The sequence below is a fragment of the Cololabis saira genome, chromosome 19 (assembly GCF_033807715.1).
Source record: "Cololabis saira isolate AMF1-May2022 chromosome 19, fColSai1.1, whole genome shotgun sequence".
Taxonomy (NCBI): domain Eukaryota; kingdom Metazoa; phylum Chordata; class Actinopteri; order Beloniformes; family Belonidae; genus Cololabis; species Cololabis saira.
Window position 1 is genome coordinate 16,046,077 of NC_084605.1, and position 17,195 is coordinate 16,063,271.

General features: G+C 42.0%; 1 protein-coding gene across 3 annotated transcripts; it reads right to left on the bottom strand.

Moving 5' to 3' along the window:
- Window positions 1–13,644: 13,644 nt before the first annotated feature.
- On the bottom strand, window positions 13,645–16,630 carry cdk5r1b (cyclin dependent kinase 5, regulatory subunit 1b (p35)). Of its 3 annotated transcripts, none has more exons than XM_061708184.1 (2): window positions 16,261–16,630; window positions 13,645–14,780 (listed from the first exon to the last, which is right to left on the bottom strand). In XM_061708184.1, exon 2 carries the CDS (start codon window positions 14,558–14,560, stop codon window positions 13,652–13,654), a length of 909 nt encoding a protein of 302 aa, XP_061564168.1. In that variant the 5' UTR covers window positions 14,561–14,780; window positions 16,261–16,630; the 3' UTR covers window positions 13,645–13,651. The 3 variants fall into 3 exon arrangements, with proteins under 3 accessions (XP_061564168.1, XP_061564167.1, XP_061564169.1); XM_061708183.1 differs by having other exon boundaries at window positions 13,645–14,783; XM_061708185.1 differs by lacking the exon at window positions 16,261–16,630 and adding an exon at window positions 15,997–16,073.
- Between the last annotated feature and the right edge of the window lie 565 nt (window positions 16,631–17,195).

A 17,195-nucleotide genomic window follows, 5' to 3' on the forward strand; every position in this document is an offset into this window, starting at 1 on the left:
CATGCCTGTTGTGGGTCCTGAGGGCCGGTACTGCCCAACACTGCTTACACAAACAGAATGCACATTTTTCAGAATTACTGACTGAAGTCTGCAGTTTCCTCCAGTAAGGTCTTTGGAGCGGTTTCTGGGTTTTTCTGCCCTCCTCTTCGTCTTCAGTGAGTGTGAGGTGTTTTCTCATTTACAGCAGCAATAGTACATTCATATAAGTACAATTAGGACAAAAACTTAATAAAGTTAACAGTAATGACGTCATGACATGGAGTATGTAAGTGATAGCTGCATAACTGTAGACATCTAAGCTCCTTAATCACAATATAATGTCCTGTTGGTGTTATCTTGACAATTTGCAAAACCAAGTAGCCGTATAGCAATTGTCAAATGTTCAAAGATAACGAGCATAAACCAAAATTAAATAACATCAAAAATGAGAAGCAACAGCTTTTATCTTTTAAAATCAGGAGCAAAACGTCTAGGATGTCAAAGCGTCCAGCAGTGACGTTTTTGCCGTGCTCATTCCCAGGAGGAGGTCAGTAATCAGATTACTGTTGGCCGTGTAAACAGTCACCGGCTCGCCCTTGAACAACTCTCCTTCTCTGGTTCTTTCAGCGCCGTTTTTGGGTCTGGGTGTCTGCAAGGAGTTATCTGTGTTGTGCTCACCCAGTGATCATGTGGACTTTTATAAATGTATATTTTTGTGATTATGAGGACCTGTAAAACCAGACTTTGCCCCTTCTTCCTGAAGTCCTGCGACCCCCTGCTGCTAACTCCTGGTTATCTCGGCCTGGGTCGAGATAGTCCGTTTACGACCCCCACTGCATGGCCGGAGATCAAAACAAGGACCCAGCAGGGTTTCTGCCAGGGAAAACAGACTTCCTTGGGGTTTTACGACACCCCCTGGGGGGGAGCCGGATGCAGCAGGAGCCCAAAACCAGACCTCAAAATGGTACTGCTTCTTTGAACCCCCCTTTTCCGCTTTAATGTGCCTCATAAAATGGCGCCGTTGCCTGAACTACAACCCCCAGCATGCCTTGCGGGGGGGGGGTGGCGCCTACAAGCGCGCGCATCCAATCGCAATGAGGCACCGATGACGTCACTGCAGCGCGCGTAGGATCAAAACCCCTGCCGCTGCTTCTCTTCGCTCTCTTCCGATCAACCTCTCTTCCTGAGCAGCAGGACCAAAGATCCCACCTCCTCTCCCCCCGGGCTGGGGGGAGGCAGGAGGCCCGCACCGGACCGGGCCCTGCGGGGTCCGGCCGTTGAAGCCGCTGCTCCCCTTTCTTCTTCTCAACTTCATCTCATCGGCGCAGGCCAAAGCATCCCATCTCCTCTCTCTTCCCCCGGGCTGGGGGGAGACAGGAGGCCCGCATCGGACCGGGCCCTGCGGGGTCCGGCCGTTGAAGCCGCGGTCCCCCGGGAGGCTCCGATTTCTCACTAAACTCTGTTCCTCTTTAAGTTCACAGATCCAAGCTTCCGACGCCCACGCGCTCCCGGCAACCAGATCGGGACACAGCTGCGATTGAGTTCTCTGACTGAACCCCCCCTCCCCGCTCCGAGCCCCTGTCTGCGAACCGGCGCAGGGATCGGGGACGGACGGCCGGCGTCTCGCCCGGCGTGAGCTCTCCCGGGGCCCGGACGGCCGCGCGTCGGCGACCGGCGCAGAGAGGGAAGCACGGCAAGGAGAGACCGGTCCCCCCGCCGCGCCTAGGAATGCGTGTGAGCCTCCGTTTTGGTCCGGAACCACGGCCCGGCACGAGGCGGCCCCGCCGCTGTCTAATCCGTTTCAGGGGAAGGGACGGGACGCGATATCCTGACTGCGAAACCCCAGCAGGACCGCGAACCCGGTCGACAAACCCGCAGGCCCCCGATTCCGGATCCCAGAGGAGACGTGAACCCGCGTAGCAGTGATCAGTAGGATTTAAGAGTGTTCAGAACTGTGTGTGAGATTGTGAGACCTGGGTTATCAGTAACTTAAGAGTGTTGCAGAGCTAAATCTGTGTTCAGAGCTGAGATTACATCATCATTGTTATCATTATCATGGTTGATTCATTTGTAGTCACTACTTTCTGCTAGTCATTCATGTTTTAAAGCGCTGTTTTCTGCAGTTGATCACGGTTTAACACCGGGATCACCATCCGGTCCGATTGCACGTGGCCCAGAGGGCGCGTCCATCTTTAACAGACCACAGGAGCCTCGTTTGAACTGTAGATGTTCTGTATCTTCATTATTATTACATTTGATTCTTTTCTTTTCATTCCATGCATTTAACGTTTATGTTTCATTTTATTGATTGTTGTTTTTCTAGTTAATTAATTGTTTTATGGATACTTAAGCCATTTCTGCCATCAGATTTATTTGGGTGTTGCGTTTATCATCTTTTGACACCCGTATGTAAATAAATTCTGATTGATTTCTTTATGAGTGGTTGTGTTATTTCATGCAAGATTTGGTCACAGATTGATTTGTTTAAGCAGAGCCTAGTGTTCGGATATCACGCCTTCACTGTTATTCTGTAAGATTTGCTGTTCTGCAGGATAATTCAAATCATAATGAGACTGATTTTCTGCTGTTAGTTATCGAATCCCACCGGAAGTAAGGCCCCGGCGGTGGTGCCCCTACGAGAATTATCATTTTTGATAGTACAATTTGATAAATAGTCAACTTTATTAATTATTAATAATTCTTTAATAGAATTATCATTAGCCTTGATAACTGGACAGCCAAGCTACCTATGAGTTGCACAACATCTGTCAGTTCTGCAGAATGAATTGATTCTGAGGAGGATGTACATGTCTTTTGACTTCAGGATGGACACAAGCCTGTTACTGTTATCAGCAGCTTTTTCTCTCTTTTTGTAGCTGTATTTGCCCCGAGCATCACATCGCCTCTGGCAAGTGTGACAGATGAAAGTCTTGAGTATTTTCCTTTTTCCTTTTATCCCAATTATTCAGATATAATTCTGTATTGGCTTTATCTGATGTTTTCGTTTATTTTTTTAATAAACAAAAAAAAACCTTAATTGGGTGGGTTTTTCAATAAATGTTTATTTTTGAGGTGAAAATCTCTATTCCTGATGGTAATTCTTGGTTGGATACTTAATGCTCTCAGCCTCTTTGGAGGATTTTTTTTAATAGTATTTTGGAGGTGTTTGTTTTCACTAAGGACGAACTTCAACAATCATTTGTTCCGGTTGTCCTCCGTGATTCTCCCGACTTGCTGTAACCCTCAGCTCAGGTGTCAGTTCTTCTTTAGAAGAATGCAGCAGCATGTTTGGCCTCTGGTGAAGTTTCTGCTCATCCACTGACAGGCCTGTTCTGTTTTTGTTCTCCCTAATGATGGCTTCCTTTACTCCTTCACAGTCGGAAAAGCTTGAATTAAAGCTGAAATTCGATCTCCGACCACATGTCGATTGATTCATTTCAACTCTGCTGTGCTTGTGTACTGAGGCAACTGTGAATGTCACTCTTTAAATATTTATGGACACAGCCATAATACCCCAAGAGTTGGACCCTGGAAAGAATTTTTTTCATCCACTGCACAAAGCTTTTCACTGACTTTAAAATCTTCTAAAAACAAAGAAGAGAGAGAAATGTTACAAGAGCATTTTACTGGAACATCCTCAGTGCTTTACACTTTTACAAGCTTCTGCTGTCTAGAAACAGAACTTGGGATTCTGTGTAAAATGTAAATACAAACTGAGTGCAGTAATCTGCAAACCTTTATAGACCCTTTTATTAACCAGTCCATAGTATATGGAAAACATATACAATGCTGAAGGTGAAATGTTATAAGTTAATATTAGCTCATTTTGAACTTGATAAGCGTAACATGCCTCAAAAAGCCTTGAAAAGTGTGTTGAAACACTTGTAAGAGCAACTTACTAAATTAATTGGCAACAGGTCAGTGACTGGATGTAAAAAAAAAAACAAAAAAAAACTTTCAGAAGTAAAGATCAGCAGAGGTTCCCCAGTCTTCCTCTTCTACAAACTGTGAAACAATTTTAGAATAATATTCTCCATGATAGAATTGCAAACACTGAATAATGTTATAAATGATATAATATCAAATGTTATGATAATCCGGAGAAATCTCCCTGTGATAGGGACAAAAAAACCCAGTATTGGTGGCTGTGAAGTTCAAACTCTTGGGTGGATTAAAAACAGGTGTGGGTTTATATGATAATCACAGACTTAGAGCTCAGTTAGTCCATTTTGTGTCAACTACAAATAATCCATTTTATTTATGGGCACCTTTCACAACACTTTTTACGTTACAGAGAACATCAATTGTGCAAATAACAACAAAAGCGCAACAGATTAAAATGTTAGCAAAATGCCATCTAAATGAAAAATATGAATAAAATACTGAACCAACAAAACAACAGGTTGTTTGTTTTTCATATGGGATAGTTCAGATTTCCTTGTGCAGCTGTTCCAGATGACGGTCTTTAGCTTTATGGTGCAGTTCAGGGGTGTTCTGTACCAGGAGGCAGAGCAGGGGAAGACAGTCCAGGTTTTCAGAGGAGCAAGGGAATCCACAAGAGAATGCAGTTTGTTATTATAGTAAGAGACTAGATCGTCAGGAGAAGCTGAGTAATCTTTGAGCTTGAGGTTGTCAATGCCATGAACAAGAAATGTGATAGTACGGGTAAGTTTTGGTTTGAATACTGTCAGACTCCTCTGTCTGCTGGAGAAACTGTGGGAATCAAAATGCAAATCATTACCATGTTTTCTGGGACTGCCCTGTCATAAAGAATTACTGGAAAGAGATACACAAAGCCCTACCTGATATCTTCAAATGTGAAATATCCCTCGAGAGTAAGACCATGTTTTTTGGACACATACGTCAGGACTGGCCAAAAACAGATAAACATTTAATGAATATCCTGCTAGTGGGCTGTAAAAAGATAATTACAAGAAAATGGTTATCACAGGAGAGCCCAACTTTAAAGGTATGGATAGAAATTACAATGGACGTTTATAAAATGGAGAAGATAACGGCATTTATTAATCATAAATTGGAGAAATTCACCTCGTACTAGGAAAACTGGGTCAACCACTCTCCATAGGCCTGATTTTATTTTCTCTAGTCAATGATTGTGTTATGTTGAAAAGATACATAGTAGTTTTTGATGGTTTGTCTTTCTCTTCATTGTTTGGACATAAAACAAAAACATTATTCCGACATTTAGGACAGACAACGGATGTGTATTGGATGTGAATGTCTAATGCTGAATGTCAATAAAAAAAATAAAAAAAGAATAGTGGCAGACGGACATTAAAAGAGACCAACTCCAGTTAGAAATGGGCAGCACAGAGGCAAAGCAATTCAAAGGAGTCACCTCAGTGAAACAGATGTCCAAAATATGGCCTTTAGAGCAGGTGGAAAAATTCACAAATTACTGGAGGCCAAAACTCTCCAGACAGGCTGTAAAAACTCGAGGAAGAATGTGGTTAGTATTATCCATATGAATATTAAAATCACCCAAGAGGATTATATTAGGAAATAAAAACCTTTAAAAAATGCACGCTGGAGTTCCATCATGCAATTAAAAACCATAAGTGAACACCGGCCAGGAACGCCGTTGTCTTCGCTGGGCCAAGGCTCATTTAAAATGGAATGAGGCAAAGTACGAAACAATTTTACAGTCAAACAAATTAAAAATCTGAACTTCTTTTTGAAAACCATGAATCCTCCATTTTCCAGAGTGAAGATAAGAAGAACTATCCATCTCTTCATCTGACCTCGGTTCAAAATCTTGGATATCGGATATCGGATATCGGATGGTTTGGGGATACAACCCAAGGGACGAAGGAAGGGACGGTTTTACAAATCTGAACAGGAAACATCAAAGCTGAAATGTATATGCAGGTTAGCAACATATGTTACCTTCCGGACAATGTTTTTTTTTAGGGAAGACCTTACATCTTTCAGTATGACGGTGCTAAACCACTTTCTACATCCTTTACAAAATAATTCCCAGGAGAAGAGTCAAGGTGCTGAACTGGCATGTCTGCAATTATGATCCTCCACTAACTGAAAACATCTGGTGCATCATCAAACCAAAAATATGAAAGGGGAAAAAGACCCAGGATTGTTGAATCTTGGGTCTCACAAGGGTGCCACAGTTTTCCTCTCTAACCTCAGCAACTGGTCTCCTCTGTTCTCGTTTATGTAGACAGTTGGATTTTTCTTTCTCTTTTTATTTTAGGAAAGGATGCTATAGACTGTTAAACATCATCCTGTCCCAACTTTTTTGGGCCCTTTGTTTTTGAAGATGGTTCACATACACCTCAAGAGATGGGGTTGTAGTTTTGTTCAGCCCACATGTTTGTTGACGAACCAAAGGATTATGAATCATGTCTCATTATTATGTCAATGCCAATGATGAGCTGGCATCAATAGGAGTTACCATGGAAACACTAACTCTGATAAAACTGGTCGATGTTTGCCTGGTCTGTGCCATCAGGTGCAATGTAAAATACTTTCATTAGACCAACCTGCTGCACATTTAAACCCAGAAAAAACAATTATTTTAAAGTAATGTATGCCCGTCTTCAACATGTGGGGCGTGATGTTGTTGCCATAGGGACGTGAAACTGGAGGTCCACCAGTTCACCAGAGAATTAAGTGTGTAAAGTGAGACACACACTCACCGGCAGCTTTATTAGGTACACCTCACCGGTGCCGGGTTGGACCCCCTTTTGCCTTCAGAGCTGCGTAAATCCTTCGTGGCATAGATTCAAAAAGGTTCTGGAAACATTCCTCAAGGTTTGGTCCATACTGACATGATAGCATCACGCAGTTGCTGCAGATTTGTCGGCTGCACATCCATGATGAGAATCTCCGTTCCACCACATCCCAAAGGTTCTGTTGGACTGAGATCTGGTGACTGTGGAGAACATTTGAGTAGTGAACTCACCATCATGTTCAAGAAACCAGTCTGAGAAGCTTCTGCTGTCTAGAAACAGAACTTGGGATTCTGTGTAAAATGTAAATACAAACTGAGTGCAGTAATCTGCAAACCTTTATAGACCCTTTTATTAACCAGTCCATAGTATATGGAAAACATATACAATGCTGAAGGTGAAATGTTATAAGTTAATATTAGCTCATTTTGAACTTGATAAGCGTAACATGCCTCAAAAAGCCTTGAAAAGTGTGTTGAAACACTTGTAAGAGCAACTTACTAAATTAATTGGCAACAGGTCAGTGACTGGATGTAAAAAAAAAAACAAAAAAAAACTTTCAGAAGTAAAGATCAGCAGAGGTTCCCCAGTCTTCCTCTTCTACAAACTGTGAAACAATTTTAGAATAATATTCTCCATGATAGAATTGCAAACACTGAATAATGTTATAAATGATATAATATCAAATGTTATGATAATCCGGAGAAATCTCCCTGTGATAGGGACAAAAAAACCCAGTATTGGTGGCTGTGAAGTTCAAACTCTTGGGTGGATTAAAAACAGGTGTGGGTTTATATGATAATCACAGACTTAGAGCTCAGTTAGTCCATTTTGTGTCAACTACAAATAATCCATTTTATTTATGGGCACCTTTCACAACACTTTTTACGTTACAGAGAACATCAATTGTGCAAATAACAACAAAAGCGCAACAGATTAAAATGTTAGCAAAATGCCATCTAAATGAAAAATATGAATAAAATACTGAACCAACAAAACAACAGGTTGTTTGTTTTTCATATGGGATAGTTCAGATTTCCTTGTGCAGCTGTTCCAGATGACGGTCTTTAGCTTTATGGTGCAGTTCAGGGGTGTTCTGTACCAGGAGGCAGAGCAGGGGAAGACAGTCCAGGTTTTCAGAGGAGCAAGGGAATCCACAAGAGAATGCAGTTTGTTATTATAGTAAGAGACTAGATCGTCAGGAGAAGCTGAGTAATCTTTGAGCTTGAGGTTGTCAATGCCATGAACAAGAAATGTGATAGTACGGGTAAGTTTTGGTTTGAATACTGTCAGACTCCTCTGTCTGCTGGAGAAACTGTGGGAATCAAAATGCAAATCATTACCATGTTTTCTGGGACTGCCCTGTCATAAAGAATTACTGGAAAGAGATACACAAAGCCCTACCTGATATCTTCAAATGTGAAATATCCCTCGAGAGTAAGACCATGTTTTTTGGACACATACGTCAGGACTGGCCAAAAACAGATAAACATTTAATGAATATCCTGCTAGTGGGCTGTAAAAAGATAATTACAAGAAAATGGTTATCACAGGAGAGCCCAACTTTAAAGGTATGGATAGAAATTACAATGGACGTTTATAAAATGGAGAAGATAACGGCATTTATTAATCATAAATTGGAGAAATTCACCTCGTACTAGGAAAACTGGGTCAACCACTCTCCATAGGCCTGATTTTATTTTCTCTAGTCAATGATTGTGTTATGTTGAAAAGATACATAGTAGTTTTTGATGGTTTGTCTTTCTCTTCATTGTTTGGACATAAAACAAAAACATTATTCCGACATTTAGGACAGACAACGGATGTGTATTGGATGTGAATGTCTAATGCTGAATGTCAATAAAAAAAATAAAAAAAGAATAGTGGCAGACGGACATTAAAAGAGACCAACTCCAGTTAGAAATGGGCAGCACAGAGGCAAAGCAATTCAAAGGAGTCACCTCAGTGAAACAGATGTCCAAAATATGGCCTTTAGAGCAGGTGGAAAAATTCACAAATTACTGGAGGCCAAAACTCTCCAGACAGGCTGTAAAAACTCGAGGAAGAATGTGGTTAGTATTATCCATATGAATATTAAAATCACCCAAGAGGATTATATTAGGAAATAAAAACCTTTAAAAAATGCACGCTGGAGTTCCATCATGCAATTAAAAACCATAAGTGAACACCGGCCAGGAACGCCGTTGTCTTCGCTGGGCCAAGGCTCATTTAAAATGGAATGAGGCAAAGTACGAAACAATTTTACAGTCAAACAAATTAAAAATCTGAACTTCTTTTTGAAAACCATGAATCCTCCATTTTCCAGAGTGAAGATAAGAAGAACTATCCATCTCTTCATCTGACCTCGGTTCAAAATCTTGGATATCGGATATCGGATATCGGATGGTTTGGGGATACAACCCAAGGGACGAAGGAAGGGACGGTTTTACAAATCTGAACAGGAAACATCAAAGCTGAAATGTATATGCAGGTTAGCAACATATGTTACCTTCCGGACAATGTTTTTTTTTAGGGAAGACCTTACATCTTTCAGTATGACGGTGCTAAACCACTTTCTACATCCTTTACAAAATAATTCCCAGGAGAAGAGTCAAGGTGCTGAACTGGCATGTCTGCAATTATGATCCTCCACTAACTGAAAACATCTGGTGCATCATCAAACCAAAAATATGAAAGGGGAAAAAGACCCAGGATTGTTGAATCTTGGGTCTCACAAGGGTGCCACAGTTTTCCTCTCTAACCTCAGCAACTGGTCTCCTCTGTTCTCGTTTATGTAGACAGTTGGATTTTTCTTTCTCTTTTTATTTTAGGAAAGGATGCTATAGACTGTTAAACATCATCCTGTCCCAACTTTTTTGGGCCCTTTGTTTTTGAAGATGGTTCACATACACCTCAAGAGATGGGGTTGTAGTTTTGTTCAGCCCACATGTTTGTTGACGAACCAAAGGATTATGAATCATGTCTCATTATTATGTCAATGCCAATGATGAGCTGGCATCAATAGGAGTTACCATGGAAACACTAACTCTGATAAAACTGGTCGATGTTTGCCTGGTCTGTGCCATCAGGTGCAATGTAAAATACTTTCATTAGACCAACCTGCTGCACATTTAAACCCAGAAAAAACAATTATTTTAAAGTAATGTATGCCCGTCTTCAACATGTGGGGCGTGATGTTGTTGCCATAGGGACGTGAAACTGGAGGTCCACCAGTTCACCAGAGAATTAAGTGTGTAAAGTGAGACACACACTCACCGGCAGCTTTATTAGGTACACCTCACCGGTGCCGGGTTGGACCCCCTTTTGCCTTCAGAGCTGCGTAAATCCTTCGTGGCATAGATTCAAAAAGGTTCTGGAAACATTCCTCAAGGTTTGGTCCATACTGACATGATAGCATCACGCAGTTGCTGCAGATTTGTCGGCTGCACATCCATGATGAGAATCTCCGTTCCACCACATCCCAAAGGTTCTGTTGGACTGAGATCTGGTGACTGTGGAGAACATTTGAGTAGTGAACTCACCATCATGTTCAAGAAACCAGTCTGAGATGATTCTGTATGACCTGGTGTGTTATCCTGCTGGAAGTAGCATCAGAAGATTGTACACTGTGGTCATAAACGGATAGACATGCACGCCTTTGGCTCTGGGGTTGTTGCTGCGCATGTTCGGCCCATGTTGGGGGACTAGTGCTCGGGTGGGTCCCAGTCCATCACCGGGGGTTTCCTGGCTGCCTCCTCTCGTGGTCATGGGGGCCCCGCACGCGGGTTCCCTCGGTCGCTGCTGGGAGGGGACGGGCCTTGCTGGCGGGGGGTTTCCTCCCGCCCTCTTCTGGTCCTCCGTGGGGTGGCTGGGGGCCTGGGTTCGGGTCTCTCCCTTGTCAGCTTGTGGTCTCTCAGGTGGTTGTGCCCTCCCTCCTCCACTATAGTTACAGTTCAGGTAGAGCATCGTTTTGACTTTACACTCACACAGTTACACAGACATACACACCTGCTCATTCACCTACATGCTCACCCCACAGTTTTGGAGTGATTAGATAACCTTAGTAGCCTAGTCCGGATTTAGTTTTAGAGACCTGGTTGCTGTTTGTGTCTCTGCCTGTTCTCGTTTCTGTGTGTTTCTCTCTTGCAGATTCCAAAGGCTTGTGTGTTTTCCTGTGTTTCTCTGTTTTCAGACTTGCAGCGGATAAAGTGGCCAGTGAGTGTATGAGCAAAAATGCTTGAAGGACCAAATGACAAATGACACACTTGAATGTTGAGTGCATTTTATTTTTCAATCACAGTACAAAAATAAATTAAAATAAGCAGAAACAAACCCAAAAAAGAAAGTTTCAGTTACAGCAAGAGCTTTTTTGTCTTTTTCAAAAGAATCATTTTTATGGAACAGCATCTACAACCTTCCCTCGCCCACCAGGTCCTGGTACCAGTGGTGTTCTGCTTGTTTCTGTATGAAAACAACACATTCTTCTGTACAAATAAAATGCTGCCACTCACTCACTCAATCACTCTCACACACACGGCCATTCATTTGCACATACATGCAGTCCACCGAATGCCTCTCTGTTTTGTTCTCTTTTTTATCTACAACGTACGCAACAAGATACAGAAAAGAATTTGACAGAAATCTCTAACTATCACTGGAGTGTTTTTTTTATATATTTATATATATATTCTATAGGATTATAAACAACTACTCAATGATGCAAGTGAATGAACATGGCACAGCTCAGGTGATTTGTTGCTAGTGGACAGAGAAGAAACAATTTGGAGTGTCTGTTTTAGGCCTTTTTACCTGAAGCTCTTAATTTTCCTGCCAAAATGGAAGCCCAACTCGTCCAAATGAGCCACCTCCACAGCAGAGCAGGCTGTGATTTATGTTAAAGCAGCTGCACAGAGGTCGTTTCTTGGTGGTATTTCAACTCTGTGAACCTTCTACAGAACAGAATTTTAGTGCTCTGCAAAGACGAGGACTGTGCATCTGCACAGTTTTTAGCAAGGAGATGCTGCTGCTACTAGAGATGGAGATAGGTGCTCCAAGGAAGATGAAAGGCTAGTTGTCAGTGTTTCTGATAATAAAAACCCACAAAAAACATTGTATCTGTGGAGGTCATCACCCTCGAGATGAATGTTTGTGATGCCAGCTTTACACAAAGAGGATGCTGCTGGATCATCTATAAGATTTGCGTTGTTTTTCTGCTGTGATGACAAAGGAGTCAGTGTCATTTGAATTATTCATCCCCCTGGAAATCCTCCTTTGCTCTGATATGTTGAACAGCAGTATGGGTATGCTTCTAAATCAGCACCCAAATATATTTCTGAGCATTTTATGAGGTAAAAACACTCAAAAATGTGTTGTACTGGCAGAGGGGCACTGAGGATTTCACCCTGGTGACGGTCAGATTAAACAGTGGTTTTGGTTTAAGGGCTTTTTGATGGGATATTCATTGCTAAAGACCCTGCAACATTCATTTGCATCAACCACATCAATCTTCATTCCCACCAAAGGTGAGCACACCTGTGATACCAGCTAACCCTCTCCTCCATTTCTTTCCCTTCCACAAGTCTCTCATCAGGATCTTTCAGTTACACCACATGTGCCTAAATCATAAATACATACATGGCTATAAATTAGTTGTGAGAAATCAGCTAGAGGAAAATCCATTGAATCAATCAGCAGCTGAACAAACAGTACAGTATCTAAGAGTTATCTCAGACTTGTTGGACTTTCATCAAAGATATGGCACTGATAGAACATTTTTTTATGCTGAGTCGTGAGCACAAAAACCAACATCATTCCAAAGTATTCAACAAAAAGAAAAGAAAAAATCCCTGGTAAACAAATAGCCTATTTTAGCAAGCAGAGCTAAATAAACTAGTGTCACTTTGTTCACAGCATTCTCTAATGCAAATGCAGTTGGTTTACGAATCAAGTATAAAGAGAACTCCTTCCCTCCCCAAGACTCTGTAAAATTGCATGGCACACGTGCAAAACATTACAATTCTAAGTAAAAAAAGAAAATGAAAGAAAACTTGTTCCAGAAAAGCAATAAATAAGTTTCAATAGGTGTAAGCCTTTGTGGAGCAAAACATCCATTAACTTGTTTTTTTTTTCTCTCTAGATGAAAATAAAGCTGTTCTTTCAGAACACACACATATGTCCACTGGCTATTGTCTTTCTTATCAAAAGTCCCACAAATCAGAGCTTGCTGTGCATCTGGTCGGTGTGTAAGTCCTGCTATAGATCCAAGAACGTGAACCCACAAAAACATGGATCCAGTACTGACGCCTCACAGGCTCCCTGGTCCGAAATACAACGCATCAACAAGAAGTCCGGTCATATCCGTGTTAGTGAAGGGGGCATGGGTATTCCAGTGAGCCGGCCAGGGGGACGCCCGTGAAGAAAGCCAGTCAGGCGATGGCCCTCCCCCTCCTGCAGTGGGCAGTGGGCAGTGCACATCACATCGTCAAACAGTCACAAGGTCACTGGTGGGCTGCTGCAGCCTCAGGCCTGTCCACATTCATTGCTGTAGCATCTTTTTCTATTTTTTATTTCATTTTTTTCATTTTTTCCTATTTCATAGAGATATAGAATGTTTTGAGTGTTGGAAAAGGATTTACCCAAGTCTGGAAATTTTTTGTTCATCCTTGTCAAAAAGAAAAAAAAAAAAAAAGCTTTCATTTTTGGGTATGCAAGTTTTAAAATATCATTTGTCCATCAAAATAAAAATAAACCAACGTGATACCGCCCTCACCCCATACGGTTCACCACACCAAAGGTGCAGAGTTTTTCTGTTCCTACTTGATGCACGGTAGCTACATCTGTAACCTTTACTAAGTTTATACAATAATAAGTAAATAATGTTACAAGTACTGTTTAAAAGTTATGAAAATGCCAGACTGGATTACACCCCAACCCCCCTCACCCTCATTCTCCCCCCCAGCATCCCCTCACCGGTCCAGGCCAATGAGCAGGCGGCTCCTCTCCTCCTCCTTCTGGCTCTCGTTCTTCAGGTCAGCAAACACCTGAGTGAAATAGTGGGGGTCTGAGTTGATCTGGAGCATTTTGGCGCTCATCAGGTTGATGATGGAGAGGCAGCGGTCCCAAAATGCCTCCTTGGAGCTCTCCACCAGGAAGGGCTTGAGTGGGTAGGAGATCTCATTGCCCATGTAGGAGTAAGACAGGTAGAGGCAGGTGAGCAGCACGGCCTGCAGCTCGTGCTCCGTGGCGACTTCAGAGGAGACCACGTCACGGCACAGCATGTAGACAAAGACCACGTTGGCCGGAGTGATAAAACCCTGGTCCTGCCAGCCTTGCAGAAGCAGGGAACGGTCCACACTGCGCAACCACAGCACTGGGTCAGTGGGTGAAAGGTGCTTCAGGCGGTAGCAACGCCGGCACAGAAACTCTCCCAGACAGCGCAGAAGCTCACTGGTGGAGGCCTGGACAATCACTCTCTTAGGTGTTCCAGAGGCTGCATTAGAGTTGGCCAGAGGGGCCTTCTTGACCGAGGAAGTGGTATTGTTGGAGCTCTTGTTTTGAGCAGGGGTGCTCTGATCCTGGGTGAAGGTGGACAGGTTGGCGCAGGACTGCGACTTCTTCAGGTTCTCATTGTTCAGCTGAGTTACATTGTTCTGGTAGGTGCCATTGGGCTGCACCTTCTTGGAGCTTTTTTTCTTGGCCGACACAGCTACAATCCGCTTCCATGGAAGCACGTTGATGAGCGAGTGCCGCTTCAAGTTCTTGTCTTTGGCATTCTTGCTATTCTGCACGGCCGTGTAGTGGCCCACAGTGGCAGGTCCATCCTCAAAGAGAGCTGCCTTTCGGTAACTGGGTGACAGTGACAGCACGGTTCCCATGGCGACTGCCGGGGAGCTTTAGCCGCAATGGGTAAGAAGGGTGCCTGCTGGGGAGAAGATCCAAATGGTCTCAAAGCCTCAGCGCTTCTTGGAGGCCGTTGGGCATCTAAAGCGACCAAGCAGGTTGTCCGATGAAGAGCTCCCTCTGGGGATTAAAATCACCTCAGTAGATGTTGGGACTGCTGCTATTTAGCTCTCTGCCCCAACCTCAGGAGGGCCACTGCTGAAAATAGAAAAGATCAATAATCAGTAAAATAAATTCTGAGGATCAATTTAAATTATCCATGTATTTCTACCATCGTTATTTTGTCCAATATCAGATCCCTAATTATTCAGTCCAATTTCAGTCATCACAAACAACTCAGTTGATATCATTGATATAATACAATCACATAATACAACACTGTCATATTCAATCCAAACAGTGATTGAACAGGAAAAAGCTCATTCACAGGCAATAAACATGGCTTCAGAAACCTTTCTTTTGAACACAAAAAAATTACTTAATTCAATTTATGTTGTTTCACAATTTCACAATAACCCTAACAAAAGATTTCCGTCTCCTTTTAACTCCCCTGCTCGCTTTTGTACAGAAGATTTAAGAAGAAATACATGTAAATTTTGATTAACATTCTATTAAAAACAGTTTGTACACCCTCTGGTAATACTTCATTTATTTATTTTGCTGTGAACATTTGCATTGTTAAACGTGAAGACTTTAGGAAACAGAGGATAAGTGTGATGTCCTTATTCATAAACTCAACACATCAATGAATCCAAAAACATCTTATAACACCTGCTGGACATGGTTTATCTGACACATCAAGCGTATTATAGCAGTATCGATTTAACTCAGTAAGTGGTGGAATGCATCAGCCTATAGCTCATTCTGGTAGAGACAAACAGATAGACGCTTTACAGGGACATTATTTGATATTTTTTGTTCATTTGCAACAGCTTAGAGTACACGGCGACATAAAACAATAAGTGAGTGGTTTTAAAGAGGATTTGAAGGCCACGTGCGATTGAAAATGGACGGAACATCCTTCATCATTTACAGTGTGGGTTTTAAAGGCGACGGTCCTCCCGTCTGCTAAAATGGAAGCCAGAAACGTAAACACCATTAACAGGTGAAAGTCGCATTTTATGCTTGATGCAGCGCGTTCAAACACAGCAATATTGAAGTCAGATTACTAACATTTTCATTATAATTACATATACAAGGCCATAACTGAACATTTTTTGCGCCTCGCGTTTTCTTCATCCGCTGCAATGTCGATGGATCTTTTTTCCTCAATTGCGCACCATATTACAAGCTCGATCCTTCGTTCCATCGTACTGTTATAAGTCCTATTACTGTTTCCTTGTTGTTGCATTAAAATCCTTGTTCTTTTGTGTCCCACCTGGACTAAAATCGTATTTATTAGCCCACTCACCGCGGTGATGAGTTGTGTACATCGGGAGCTGTCCGTGGTGCTGAAATCCTGCGTCTGCGTCGAAACCAGATATCTGCCAGTGATAGGCGGTGGCTCACATTTAAACATATGTTTTCTTTTCCCTCTCAGTTCCCTAAACTCCCACGTTATGTCAGTTTCATATACATTTTATGACGTTTTGGTGATTGGATACAACCCATAAAGCATACATCACAAGCAGCTGCACCTAAAGGGCAAACATCCCCAAAATCAGATCAAACTCACCAGATCTGGAGCTCAATGAAGAAATAAGTACAATGCAAAGGTGATATTCTGCTTCTCGAGCTTGGATTTCCTTTCAGGGTGCGATTCAAACACTAAAGCATCTCGAAGCATATGAATGAGACAAGGACAATAATCCGATCCGATCCCAAAATAAAATAAATGGAATGAATAAAAAAAGAAAAAAACAGCAAGCGGTAGATGAACGCGCCTGGCGTCGGGGAGCAGTTGTGGAATGGATGCTCGGATGAAGATGTGCTCGTGGTCTCGCTGGCCGTGGGATGCGGATGCTGCGAGGGCTGATGTTGACTGTGAGGATGGTTGACGCAGAGGCGGTGGTGCGGCGCCGCGCTGCGCTCTGTGCGCCGTTTCTGCGTCCTGTCTGCTGAGAAACAGCTCCGCCTGCAGCCGCGCAGCAGGAGCTCATTCAAGCCCAATGAACTGCACACAAAACCCTCTTCTAATCCCCATCAGGCGCTTTATTTGCAACACACTCCTCATCTCTAAGTAAATACTTGGGTTAATTAATAGACCTCAGATATTAAACAAATTAATTAAAACACTGTTCAATATAACTAGAGAGTTATGATTTTGTTCACACAACCTATATTTGATTAAAATAATGACAGACAAACATTAAATGCATTGTTTTAATAACGCAGATCAGATTGATAACATCGTGTATGCAATGCTAAAATCAATTTGTATATATATATATATATATATATATATATATATATATATATATATATATATATATATATATATATATATATATATAAGAAAAATATATATATCTGTGTATATATATGTATATATGTGTAGTATATATGTGTATATATATATGTGTGTATATATATATACATACATATATATGTATATATATGTGTGTATATATATATATATATATGTGTGTACTGTATGTATATATGTATATA

Coding starts and splice junctions, on each gene's coding strand:
- cdk5r1b (XM_061708184.1), bottom strand. CDS start 14,560: ATGGGAACCGTGCTGTCACTGTCACCCAGTTACCGAAAGGCAGCTCTC.